At 52.3% G+C, this 13,282-nt stretch overlaps 6 protein-coding genes across 6 annotated transcripts; 3 read left to right on the plus strand and 3 right to left on the minus strand.

Annotated features, from left to right (window-relative positions):
• Positions 1–721: 721 nt before the first annotated feature.
• On the minus strand, positions 722–1,165 carry A1O5_08150 (uncharacterized protein; the record flags this gene model as incomplete). Its single annotated transcript, XM_007748734.1, has 1 exon — positions 722–1,165. The coding sequence occupies one exon, from the start codon at positions 1,163–1,165 to the stop codon at positions 722–724; it is 444 nt and encodes a 147-aa protein (XP_007746924.1).
• A 1,325-nt stretch (positions 1,166–2,490) lies between these two features.
• On the plus strand, positions 2,491–3,647 carry A1O5_08151 (uncharacterized protein; the record flags this gene model as incomplete). The annotated part of the gene is made up of 3 exons (XM_007748735.1): positions 2,491–2,521; positions 2,580–2,817; positions 2,864–3,647. The coding sequence occupies 3 exons, from the start codon at positions 2,491–2,493 to the stop codon at positions 3,645–3,647; spliced, it is 1,053 nt and encodes a 350-aa protein (XP_007746925.1).
• A 918-nt stretch (positions 3,648–4,565) lies between these two features.
• Positions 4,566–7,810, minus strand: A1O5_08152 (uncharacterized protein; the record flags this gene model as incomplete). Its single annotated transcript, XM_007748736.1, has 4 exons — positions 4,566–6,835; positions 6,890–7,184; positions 7,240–7,717; positions 7,767–7,810. 4 exons carry the CDS (start codon positions 7,808–7,810, stop codon positions 4,566–4,568), a joined length of 3,087 nt encoding a protein of 1,028 aa, XP_007746926.1.
• Positions 7,811–8,487: 677 nt separating this feature from the next.
• On the plus strand, positions 8,488–9,792 carry A1O5_08153 (uncharacterized protein; the record flags this gene model as incomplete). The annotated part of the gene is made up of 3 exons (XM_007748737.1): positions 8,488–8,614; positions 8,671–8,994; positions 9,053–9,792. 3 exons carry the CDS (start codon positions 8,488–8,490, stop codon positions 9,790–9,792), a joined length of 1,191 nt encoding a protein of 396 aa, XP_007746927.1.
• Positions 9,793–10,995: 1,203 nt separating this feature from the next.
• On the plus strand, positions 10,996–12,068 carry A1O5_08154 (uncharacterized protein; the record flags this gene model as incomplete). Its single annotated transcript, XM_007748738.1, has 2 exons — positions 10,996–11,722; positions 11,779–12,068. The coding sequence occupies 2 exons, from the start codon at positions 10,996–10,998 to the stop codon at positions 12,066–12,068; spliced, it is 1,017 nt and encodes a 338-aa protein (XP_007746928.1).
• Positions 12,069–12,318: 250 nt separating this feature from the next.
• On the minus strand, positions 12,319–12,918 carry A1O5_08155 (uncharacterized protein; the record flags this gene model as incomplete). Its single annotated transcript, XM_007748739.1, has 1 exon — positions 12,319–12,918. A coding segment is annotated over one exon (600 nt), but the record flags the coding sequence as incomplete, so codon positions are not given.
• Between the last annotated feature and the right edge of the window lie 364 nt (positions 12,919–13,282).

Here is a 13,282-nt window from a genome sequence, read left to right on the forward strand (position 1 = left end):
TGGTGGTGGCGGAGATTTGAACCAGGACGATGGATTCCAAGAGCGCGTATCTCTCTTGCTGTTATTTTGCCTGCCGTGTCACTGCCTACAGGATGAGATCCGAATATGGGGCACTTACCGCGAAAAGAAAAAAACCTGTGTGGCCTTTGAGAGTCATTGTGGTATGCGGAGTGGAAGAGTTACTACTTAGTTACTGGACCTGAAGAGGAAGGTCGCTGAACTCCGCATGTGGAGGCATTGGAGAGCCATTGATCTTTGGTCGTGTCTGTCTCGAAGTAGTATGTCCGTTGAAAAAAATTACGCAGTGCGAATAGATGGCTTGAAACAGCGGGCCAGCACGCGACGGCTTCGAAAAGGGCTGCACACTAAAAAGTGATTTGGTAAGCGTGTTGGTTCGCTGATGAACTAGCTTCCGTTCACCATGACATGCTTTGCAACAAAGCCGTTCGATCACAGGCGATCATGGACCTCAATGGTTACGGCCGCTCTCTCCTCGGCGAAATGCTCCCCCTCGCCGCAAATAGCACGGTGCAAGGCTGGCAGGTGACCGCAAGGGAGCCGACAAGACGTGATGAGGAGGAGCATGCTAGAAGGGAAGACGGAGAAGGTTAAGCTGAGATGCTGACGTCGAGATACCGTGCGCGCATCTGCCTCCTTTATGGACATCACATCGGTACCGGTTTGACAACTGCCACTGGTCGTTCCTTAATGCCATCAGCCATTAGTTCTCCTTTGTTTCTGTTGAGACAATGTGTTTCTCCTTCGTCCCAAATGTCAAATCCTGCTCCTGCTCCCTCTCAGGCATTTTCTTCTGATTCGTGCCGTCGAGGCCAGAGACCGGCGCTTCTTCGATCCCGGGTCTCTCGTCGTTCCCCTGTTTGTTCTCGATCCCTGCATTCTCATTTATCGTCTGCAGGTGACCCTCGCCGATCATACTCTTCTTCCACTGGATGTAATCCTCGTGTTTCTCCTTGCCCAGATATTCGCTCCAGGCAGTGAATTCTTTGTTGGAGAGAAACTGAAGGATGTCAGGCGCGGGTGGATCGTTGTCGTCGGTTTCGTTTTTGACACTTGGTGGTGGTTGGTGAGTGGTATCTGACTGAGCCAACTGGAGGTTGCTGGATTGGCCAGTGACAGGGTTTTGGCTTTCTTTCAAAGGAGCCATGTTCACAAGGCCGAGTTGTGGTGCTGAGTGATCGCCAATCGATATCTGGTTAAGTCTCTCCGAGTATGCTATCCCCTTCGAAGCGGCGTTGTCACATTCGCACGATCTCACGCTTTGTAACAAGGTAATATTTGGTTTGTTTCCCGGATCAGATGGGCTTGGACAAGGCGCGGGCAGTGTCTGAGAAAGTGAAGAAACCAGTGGCAGCATAGTTAACAGCGCGACAAATAGAGCGCTTTGGCGCGCCGTTCGAGTCATGTCTTCTTGCCCAAGGGGGGTTCCTCGTTCCTGCGTCGATCATGAATAGGACCTTCCGACATTGCAATCTCTTCATTCATCAGTACCTAACCTTGAGGAAGGTACAGGTCTATTGTGACAATCCTCATAACGAGCGCTGGTCAAGAGCATCACCGTGTGACTCTCGTCTCGAAGAGAACCGCGACGTCTGGATCAGGCTGGCCCTCTATCATGCAAGGCTCGCCCACGCAAAGCGGCAGGTGGGTCGATGGAAAGTCTGGATATGATGTCCGCCATACCACATGCCATGGCAAGGGGAACAAGGCGCCTGCCGAATGGGACCCAAGTACTCGGTAGGCGGATGACGGTTGACAGCTGACGGTTGAGAGTGGACGCGGTGGTTTGGCAGGCCGAATCAACAGAATGTGTTGGGAGCACTTCACATGCCATTCACTCACATGGTCTCTTCCCCTACCAGTACATCAAGAATCCCTCCCACTGAACAAGACCCAGAGAGAGCCAGGAACGGTACGTGTGCGAAGAAGGTACCCTGCTGCCCTGCTTGCCCATTGAGGAGGTTGAAGGGGAGACAGATGCCAAGCCTAGTAGCCCCCCCCCCCCCCCTGGACCACCACCACAGTGGCCGCAAGCGACCGCATTTTGCCGATGTCATGGTTTGGGCTGCAGTGGCATGTGCATGTGCTGCGTTTTCTTCCTACCACCTAATAACTTAATCACCATATCGCCCAAAGCATCAGAGGCTTCCTGTATCCACACAAATGCCATTCGCAGCCGGGGCCTAGGAAGTCTTGCTCTTTGGTCTCTCTGTCGCCTGCTAGCATCTCGACTCATTTACCAAACCTTGACGGCACAGGTACCGCTACCTCACCTGAGTCGCCTGGTGTTGGTTCAGCCATTCCACTCGCACAACATGAACAGATGACCTCCCAATTATTTCTCACTCAGCTCTGCATTGCTATGTTGTCCCTGTGCTCTTGTCGTGTTTCTGGCCTTTGACACTCTTGCGGCGCTTTTGCGATCTCTTCTACGGACTCTGTGCCACTGTGCAAAACACCCCCAAAAAAAAGATGGAAAAGTTCTCGCAGTTTCGTGACAAAGGTATTATCTTTCAGTAACCAGAAAACAAATGGATGCATGTGCTGATTTGAGTTCCTAGGGTCTGGTATCGCTCCATTCCTTCCCATCCCAGCCGAGCCTGCTGGATTCGCTCTACCATTGCACATCTTCCTCTTGATCTGTCGTGTGCCGCTACTTCTGGTCTTTGCGCTCTCATACTTTCTCGTTCTACAATGGATGCCTATCGGGGTCCTGGGCAGAAAAGCTTCTTTATGGTGCATACTGGGTATACCCGGTATATGGTGGATTGATCTGCAAATCGACGGGGTGAAGAAAGGGTATGGCCACAAGAGTGTCGCTGAAGCACGTGCTGATGTCGCGCAGGTCCCTTGCGCAGAACAAGACGAGGATTCCTCAAGAAGGATCGGTCATTGCTTCTTCGAGCGCTTCACCCATTGACCCCTTGTATCTGGCCGCCATATTTGACCCGGTCTTCGCAGCTACCTACCCCTACACGAGGCTGGTGGAACCTATATCCTTGTTTACAGCCATCCGTCGGAGTTTCTCTCATCCAAAGCTGGCGCCGACACCTGGGGCAAGACTTATGGACATTGAAGCAATGCTGAAACAAAATCCAGGCCGTGTTGTGGTGGTGTTTCCCGAATGCACCACAACCAATGGCAGAGGCATCCTGCCCATGAGTCCAAGTCTGCTGGCAACTCCTCCACAGACGAAAGTGTTCCCCGTCTCTCTCCGGTACAGCCCCGCAGACGTGACGACACCCATCCCGCACGCTTTCTTGACCTTTCTCTGGAATCTCTGCAGCAGACCGTCCCATTGTCTCCGAATCCGCATTGCCGAGGCTGTTTATAATAGCAGAAAGTCCTCCGATGCAGATTGGACTGCCGCAGCAAAGGTATCATCTTCGTACACTGCAAACTACTTCGACACGTTGGTTTCGTCAGATGGCGGAGCCAGCAGCGATGCAGATACACTTGTTGGCAGCGGCCTGGAAGACCATGAAATGTCCATCACCAAGGAGGAAAGAGCGTTCTTGGACAAGGTTGCCGAGTCACTGGCGAGGTTAGGACGTGTCAAGAGAGTGGGACTGGGAGTCAAGGAGAAAATCGAATTTATCGCTATGTGGACGAAGTCTCGAAGGCGATGACAAGGCAAGATGAGGGAGGCGACTGGATGAGTTTTCCATCAGAAGTGCGAAGGTTCACGAAGGTATCACTATCACGTATTCTCAAGACGGACTGTTAGTTCATAATGGAATCTTTTGCCCGCGACCCTTCTTGGGAGACAACCGGAAGTATCTCGGGGCAATATTTCCTCACCTCTATGCTACTCATGATCACAATATGCCTCGACATGATTCGACACCTTTGCGAAATAACTCATAGAAAGAAAGGTCAAAATCCAAGCCCCTCGACCGAGCATATGTACCTACATACCTAGGTATTGCGCATCCAATAGTCCGTCACCGCCTAGCCAAAACAGACCTCCGAGAGCGAGAGAACGAGGGCCATCGAGTTCGTGAACCGGGATATATATATACAGCTCACTAAATACTCATTCTCGAGATAGTGAGCGACGAACGGAACGGGACGGAACGTTGAGAGAAGTAGACATTGATATGGTGGCACTTTGCCCTCGACTACATAGCATAGTACTATAAGCCCCCTCACTATCCCTGGGTCGTAGAATTCGCACTGAGCAATAAACATGTAGCATTGAGCAACCGCTCCCCCCTTGCACCCTGCATCCCATGCCTGAGTCTTTGAGAGAGGCGGTGTCCCTGGCCTCGGACTCCCAATTCCTATGCCGCCCTCCCCATTTCGTATCCTTTTTCTTTTTCTTTTCCCCGAAATCTTTTGCCCAGCCGTCCATTCACCCATCTAGCAAAGTAAGACATGGGTTTCCGAATCAATCCAGCACGAATAGCCAGCACAATACATAGAAGATCAAAAACTAGGGAAAAGGAAGGCTGTCAGCAACCACATTCTGATCTCGTCTCAGATCGGTCAGCATGCAATGGTCCAAGCCTTCCCGAGGCACAGTCAATGCTGTGGCACCAGCGGTACTACCTCCACCGTCTCCCATGGCTCTCCCTCTCGCCCTCAACAAGCCCCCTCTCGAGATCCTCCTCGTATTTGTACGTGACTCTCCTGCCACCCGTGTTCCCGCCACCAGACGACGATGAGGCCTGTTTGGCCGCCTTCTCCCGCCGCTGTTGTTCTTTGAGCATGCGCTCGCGGTTCCTTGCTTCACGTTCGAGCGTGTGGGGGTCTTTTTCTTCTGCTTGAGCTGACGTCGGCGTCGACTGTGCTGGTGCTGGCGTTCCCGTGGCACTAGAGCGGTGAGATTGTGAGTGTTCATTGACGACTAAACTGTCCATGCCATTAGCATCCTCGACATCGCGGCGGTGGTCTTTCTTGTGGCGCCGTGAGCGATGGCGCGATTCGGGCTCCTCAGCCGTCTCATCCTGTTGCTGATCGTGGTCATGGTCATGGTCGTGGTCGTAATCGTAGTCATACTCTTGCTGCTTGTCGTTGTCTTCGCGGTGGCGGTCATGTCGAGAGCGCTTGCGGTCGCGGTCTCGTTCTCGGTCTCGATCTCTATGCTTGTCGTCTCGATGCTCACGATCTCGGTCCTTAGTCCGGGTCTTCTCACGATCTCTATCTCGGTCTCGGTCACGGTCACGGTCTCGGTCACGGTCTCGATCTCGATCGCGGTCCCGATCTCGGTCGTCGTATCTAGATGGCTTGCTACTTCGGTGCCTGCTCCTGCTTTCTCCCTCGTAGCCGTCTCGATTCGATGACCTTGTCGAATCATCGTAGTCGTCCATCTCGTGGTCCCCGTTCACCTCTTCATCGTGATATCGCCGTGAAGAGCGGGTTGGCTGCTGCTTTGATGCTCTCTCCTTATCTCCCCGACTGCGCCGCGAAGATGACTTGTAATCCCCAGAATCCGATTCCGCATAGGAAGCTTCTCGCTCGTTCCGGTCATAGTCATCGTAAGTGCCATGCCGAGATGATTTTCTAGAAGGCTTGTCGGAACCACGATAATCCGATTCCTCTTGCTCGTAACCTTCATATTTTGCATTGACGTACTTGTCCTGTATGGACTGCCGTCTGGATCTGTCCCTGTCTTTATCAGGGGTCTTGCTACGACTGCGCTCGATATCTCGAGACTCTGATCGCTGATGGGAGGCTGCCATAGATGCTCTTCCCATGATTTGGAACCCGGATGCTGCAGGACGTGAAGCTGGTCTCCCAGGAACAGGTGGTTCCCGCATCGCTCTAGGACCCGTCGGCGCACCCACAACCCCCACTCCCTTTGGCTCCAGGGGTGAACCGGCTTGCGGAAAGGGCTTTACTGGTGAAGAAATATGTCCATTTGGCATCGACATCGACCCACGGCCGCGCGAGGAGAATCTACCATGTCCTCGACCACGGAAGGGATGATCACCATAATGAGCCGAGGGGCCAAGCGGCGCCGATGGTGGTGGCATCGGCCCTTGAAGATCCTCGTTGTATGCCTCTGGTATTGGCTTTTCTTGTGCTGCAGCCGCTGTCACAGGCTCAGAACCCCGTTGTTCGGCAGTGTCCGGTTGATGCTGCCCAGCAGTGACAGTCTCCTTATCAACACCCGAGGAATCATCCTTTGGTGCAGATTCTGCCTCTTTCTTAACCTCATCATCGGCAACAGCAGAAGCTTCAGGAGTAGAGGCAGTAGGAGTCTTCTCGACGGCAGCGGGCTTCTGGTAGTCTTCTCCAAGCGCCTCTTGAACCTCTTCTTGACCACCGGGAGCGAATTCATCATCGTCATGACTCTCATCGACAAGATCGTTGTAGTCGGTGCGCTCTTCGTCGGCGACTGCTTCAGTGGAGCTAGTCTGCAACATGTGAGACTGCACACTGCGGTTATCGAATTGTTTTTGGCCAGACCAGCTCTGATGACCCTGTTGGTGATACTGCGAGTATTGATTGAAGTTACCACGGCCCCTCGCAAAGCCGCCACGACCACGACCACGACCTCTGCCATAGCCGCGGCCGTAGTAACCGTTTTGAAAGTCACCAGACGCATAGGGCTGTTGAAAGTTGCCAGACGGGCCCATATTGAAACCATAGGTGGAACCGAAGTCATTGCCCATGCCATTCGAGAATGCATTTGCATTATTATTCTGCCACATATTGTTGTTCTGGCCATCCCAGCCATACATCGCTTGGTTGGCATTGTAGTTCATTGCCATGTTCATGCCACTCATCCCATTCATGTTCATGCCTCCGTTTGGACCGCCAAATCCGCCAAACATGCCAGCTGACATTGGACTCATTCCCATAGGCATTCCTGTACAGCGCAGTCAGAAAAGGTGGTCATGCTTGGTGATCATGGTCAACTCACCCATCATTGGATTGAAGCTCATTCCATTTGCCGCCATCATTTGCATCATTTGATTGTAATCCATATTGCCGAATCCATTCATCGTGTTTGAAAAGTCCATACCACCGAAACCTTCTGTGTTGATTTTGCTCACGTCTTGTGAGTTCCGTTGGTTCTCGAACGAACTGGCGGGTTGGGATTGAGGAGTGTCTTCTGCACTCTTTACTCGGTGGGGAATCGGTTGCTGACTCTCGTCCTCTGCTTCCACCTGAATCTCAATATCGTCGTCGTTATCGGCTGTTTCGGGGTCGGGTTCCTAAGGCGAAGATCAGAAAACGCATTCACCGAAGGATGGTAGATCTGGAGTTTACCTCAATTGACGGTTGGATGTCTAGAGCAGGCATCTCTTCACTTTCTGCCGCATCTGCTGATTGCTGCTCCTCCGGCACTCCTGCCGCGGCCCCGTCTGTTTGGCTGCCGCCATTCAAGATCGGTTTGCCCGCATCTGGTGAGAGGACCGCTTCGTCCTGTACATCTGATTTGGTCCGCTCATCCACTTTCGTCTTCTCTTGTGTCTTGAGATACACTTTGATGGTCTTTTGCATGGCCTTACTGGGCTTGCAGATGTCGTCCGTAAAGGGTCTATGTTCGCATTTGGGACAACTGGAGCCGCGGGTAGTGCTGAAGCCTGTCTGGTATGAGCCAAATGCCAAGAGGGAGATACCACGGTGCCACTCACATGATTCGCAGATGCCGACGTCGCAGCAAGAGGTTTTGTAGGGATTTAGGTTGAAGTTGTGGCAGCGCGTGCATTTTAGTTTCTCGGGCACTTTGTCCAAGTCCAAAGAACTAAGACAGTCAGCGTGGAAGGTCAAATACCTGAAATCTCTAAACATACTTGAGGACATTGGTCAAAGTCATGTCTAATGCAACAGCGGCCATGTTGGAATCCGGCGCGGCGACGGAGTGGCTGTTGTTGACCGTGTAGGAGTGCACCAAGCCTGTAGGTTGGACGAAGGAATGGAAAGATCAAACGCCATTAGATGACAACAGGCAGGGGTGTCGCCGGTACTGTGTGACACAATCACTGGACTCTAAATGACATAAATTCACAAGTATATCGAAGTAAAGGCTTAAGACATATCAAGGACGGCTGGTGGTGATGGTGATGGGGAGGAAGTTTTCGGTGATGTTTTTGCGCAGCCGGGAAGCAGCCTGCGAGCCACTGAGCCACCAGAGCCTGGACGAAGCCTCCAAAAAGGCGAAAAAAGGACGGCCGCGGCCGCAACGAGTCTCTTTGGCCTCCCCAGCTTACGCTAGAGCCAATGAGGCTAGCGTCATGTGACCCCAAATCTCAAATCTCTCGGCTGCATCGCCGCCAAAAATATTGGGTGAGTTCGCTTTTCGCTTTCAATCAACGACCAGTGTTTACACGGTTAGACCCTCCCTCTCTTACACTGCTCCTTAGAATACACTCTACTAATAGATTCTCCGCGGGCTCTTAAATCATCTCATTTGCCTAGTTTGATCTATTCTGTGAGACGGGATACGAAGAACATATATATAAAACCGTCCAACATCCCACCAGTCGCCAATTACAAAATTCCAAATAGGCCAGGATGATCCTGGGACCAATCAACGGAATTGATTGTGTCGCTTTTGTCATATTTTTAATTCCACAACTGCTTTACCAGGTAGACCTCGGCGAGCTTCTTGGTGTGATTCTCAGAGTAATACCTTTTTTGAGTGCGGAAAACACCACTCTGCGAAAGTCGCAAAAGTATACTGATCACCGGCCACAGTTTTCCAACTCCCATACCAACTTACACATGAACGATATTACAACAAAAGTAGCCTTCGATCACCTTTCACCCAACATGCCACGCTCTTCCAGGACGTGGTCATTCGCTGTGTGCGATACGCCTTTGCAAAAATCCCTGCTCGCGTAGGGAGAGTCTTCTTTTGCAAATGGGTCACATATCCATTCTTTCGGTTTCGTCTGTTGCGACACGGATACCTGCATTGCCCGATGTTTTATCAGGAAGTCATCAGACATGGTGCCAGAGGTCTTTGGATCGTGGATGATCCAGACCGCGACCCGGACATCATTATTTACTATGCTCATGGTCAGTTAAGGGGGACGTCTTTTTCATAGTTCCAAGGTCAGCTGATATTCTCTCGCAGGTGGCGGGTTCTCCATGGGTTCAGCATATTTCTATATCGAGTTCCTGATGGCCTGGGCGACTCGATTAAAAGAAAGTGGCTTCAAGAACCCAGCCGTGTATGCTTTGGAATATACTCTCGTCCCGGATGCGCAGTGGCCCGTCCAATTTAATGAGACCCGGGCAGGGTATACTTTTCTTCGAGAGACGTTCGGGGATGGCTCAGCAGCCAAGATCTGTGTGAGCGGTGACTCGGCAGGAGCAACACTGGTCCTGAGCATGCTGCTCCAGCCTGGTCATCTCGAACAAGATCCTCAATACCAGTCGCTACATCGACCAGGTCTGGCGATACTGCTTTCGCCTTGGACACATCTTGTATCGGATTTGAACCAGAATACGCCCAGTTGCTATCTGGATCGAAACAGCCTGCATCTGTACGCAAGGCAATATGCAGGAGAGGCAACCAGGACGGATGGGGTCATTTCACCCGGACTCTGCACTGGGCGCTGGAAACAAGCGTCGCCGCTGAACGGGTTTCGGATCATATACGGGACTGAAGAGGTGTTTGGTCCTGGGATCCAAGAGATGGTGGACCACATGAAGAAAAACGGCGCCATGGTCAAGGTCTATGAGCAAGAAGCAGGCATTCATGCCTGGCCTGTGGTGAATTTGTTCCTCGGTGCGACTCGAGGCGAACGCCTGCAGGGCCTCGATATCATGACCGACTTCATTCTGTCCTCAAGCCTGGCATCAAGGTTATAGTGTAATTGTGCATTCCCCTGCCTCTTGTCTTCATCGAAGCATGCCATCAGATTAGATCAAGTTTGGAAAGGTCTTTCATCGACAACAGCTGGACGTGCGAAGCAACGACACACGGCCGCGCTGACTGGGTTGTTGCTTTGCGATCTTGTCTCCAACGGCTACCTCCAGTTTGCTCTGTCATCATTTGGCAAGCGATGATTCAAGAAGGTGTAGGCATTCCAAGTATCTTCCGCAGACTCTCAGGTCATTCGGTGGCTCATTTTGTCCCTGTCGAAGAGCACGCGTCTTCATCGACGCGCAGTGATGTAGAAAAGTGGATTGTCGCTATGATAGCCTTGGCCTTCCTATCGTCGTCGCCATGACCGCGGTTCATTATTCGACTGGCGTCGAAAAAGGGAGATGGCAAAGTGTGCTGGACCAGATCCGCCAATCGGGTTTTCGATGAAGGAAGATGGAAGAGGAAGACGGCAGAGTTTGCGCAGGTGTGGGATTGACAGTTGTGGATTCGGAAAAAATGGCCTCTTGGGCACTGCCAGGCACTGTTACAGGTGGCTCGCATGATTGGGTCACAAATTTAGCGTGTTTCCGACGCCTCACCAGCCTAGTGGCCTGGGCCTGCAGGGCCTAACAAGCCCAGGGCCTGTTGATCTGATCAGCGGATGCCGCAATGGTGACGCGGGCTTTTATAAGGCCCCTCTGACCCCTCAGCTGCAAGTCTTTGAACTGCATGACTCGCCCTTCCGGAATCTCAGATGCTCAATCCCACTACTCGTAGTGACTTGGTACTCACACTTCTTCGGATTTACATTCCTCCTTCTCCGGACACGTTCCCACTAACAGCTACTTGCACAAGCTACTGCCACTAACTGCCGTTGGTGCTTGTCGTCGTGGTATTGAATCCCCCAATACTCGGTACATACCACGTACCACCGTTACCATCACATCACCACTGCCATCCACGGACTCGACCTTTCACGTCGCGACCAGTCCTTCCTTCTTCACACGTCTGTATATTGTGACTACCATCAGCGACAAGTGACAACAACATGCACCAGAGACGCTCCTTTGTCCATCCAAAATGACTTGTCGCCCACTCACACTCCGCCGCCGCACCATCATCGATACTAGTCCTGAACAAATATTACCCCGGCTTCCCTGCACCATTGGCACCATCACCCAGCTGCACCCTTCATTCGCCGAGCAATGAATGAAGAACACGACAACGCCAACTCCCACTCCGAGTCATCATACCGGCCTTCCAGTCCAGATTTATCAGGCTTCATCAATGCCAACGCCCCACTGCCCAGACTAACCCGAATCCCAAGCTACCACGCACCAGACTCCAATTTCCCTTCGGGTTATTCATTCAGTCCGCGAGGCAGCTACGACGCCTCGCCTTTCTTCTCACCTTCGACGGCGACATCCACCACCCCTTCGACGTCGTACTTTGGCTCGCGCCCTCCAACCCAAAGCTCTCAGGTGAACCATTCTTCGCACGCTTTCCGCACTCCGAGCCTGCCCGGTCAGACCTCGACTCAACAGTCTCCACTAAATCAGTTTCGACCTTCAGGTCAGCCATATAGTAGCCCACCGCCATCCCACCACTACTCTCATCGACCGTACCCAATTCATCCAGAACAGTCTTCTGTTCCCTTTCCACCCTACGGAGACATGCCTCGAACGCGGCAACAAAAAGCCGCCGAGGCACTGGGTCAGGCTCAGGATTACGGTCTCAACGTGCCTTCAAGAAACGCCATCCAGCCCAAGGTAGAGCAAGTTCAGCCTGTACAACCAGTCATGCCCATCGCCACGGCAGACCCTTCCTTTGGGATCGACGTGAAGACCAAGTTCCCTGTTGCCCGCATCAAGCGCATCATGCAAGCAGACGAGGATGTAGGCAAGGTAGCCCAAGCCACACCCACAGCAGTTTGTGAGTTCTTCGTCCTATTTCCGTGGCCCCTGGCCATTCTTCTGACATTTACACAGCCAAAGCACTGGAGCTTTTCATGATCACCTTAGTCTCCAAGGGCGCGACCGAAGCAAGGGCAAACGGCTCGAAAAGAGTCACAGCACAGCATCTCAAGGCCGCATTGATGAAAGACGGTCAGTTCGACTTTTTGAACGACATCTGCCAGGCCATTCCTGATGAAGGCTCCAAGAAAGGAGGGGCCAAGTCGGAGGCCAAGAGTGAAGATAGCGAAGAAGACATCAAGCCCAAAGGGAAGGGGAAAGGAGGCAAGAAGCGGAAAGCGGGAACTGACGATGAAAGTGACTGATGTGAAACCTCCTCGCTCGACGAGCTATGAAGAAATTTGTATGATTATGAAGACGATATCAACAAGCTGTGTATTATGCTGCATCTGCAGTTGCAAAAGGAATGGGCTGCAGCGATCTGACGCGGGAAGTCCTCGGCAAAAGACCACGACAAACACGTGGACCTCTCGAACAATCTCCCGCAATTCCATCGCACAAAATATCCTTCTTGATGGCCCATCACCCTGCTTCCTCGCCATCGCCTCCGCCATGATCTCCAGCGATGCGATGTGTTGGGCTCGGAGACGGCGTATTATCCCTCCAGGGCCATGGGGCTTGATTTATCAGTGCCAGAAGGATGATAATTCCAAAAAGACTAGTAAACCCCAAAGCAACCCACCCAACCACAGCGGTATATGCAACCACCACCAGGCAGAGCAGCACGAAAGCTCCGACGATAAGAGCGGCCATCAGGCCCGCAGCGAAGATAGCATACCTCTGAACACTCCGTTGCGAAGTCTTCCCATTCAGCCCATCCCAGTCCGCAATCCAGTGGTCTTTGAAGAAGGTCAAGATAGTCGAGCCGAGTGAGGCAATCGCCAACGCAAGAAGGAACAGGAGCCAGCTGATGGCTAGGAATTCTTGGATCTGGTCCACGTTGAAGACTGGCTTTCTCGCCCGAGGGGTGGAGGTGTTGTTGGACAAGACGTAGGAGAAGGTGATGCTCGCGCCTAGTGTCGCTATGCCGATGATGGTTCTGAATACCCCATTGAAGAACGTTGTGACCGATGAACCAGGATGTTTGGTGATGGGTCGGATGTGAGACAGAGAGTGGCCGTGCTCAGAGTAGAATCCAGTACGCGTTTTGGTTGGTTTAAGGGCACTGGCGGCGTGGAAGGATCCTGGCAGGGTGTATATACCATCCAGTCCTCCATCTTTGCTAGATTCCCGCTCATGTGCTCGAGGTTCAGGTGTTGTAGAGGACTTGAAGGTCACGTTTGCCGCACTTGGACATGAGGCGGCCTCCATCGGGTAGAAATGTCCCAGTTGGGATATACCTCAGGGCAGAAGCTGCTGGTTCCACTTCCACCCAACCTGACAGCAGCAAAAGGCATTACTTAGTGATTCAGGGCTGCTGGAATGGAGAAGGAGAAAGTAAGAACAAGGGGAGGGCGTATTTTTTGTATCTATCAAGTGTCCGCCAGAGAGGCAGCTGCTGGCCTCCACAAGGAAGTCA

Source organism: Cladophialophora psammophila, assembly GCF_000585535.1.
Source record: "Cladophialophora psammophila CBS 110553 chromosome Unknown aczJe-supercont1.13, whole genome shotgun sequence".
NCBI lineage: Eukaryota > Fungi > Ascomycota > Eurotiomycetes > Chaetothyriales > Herpotrichiellaceae > Cladophialophora > Cladophialophora psammophila.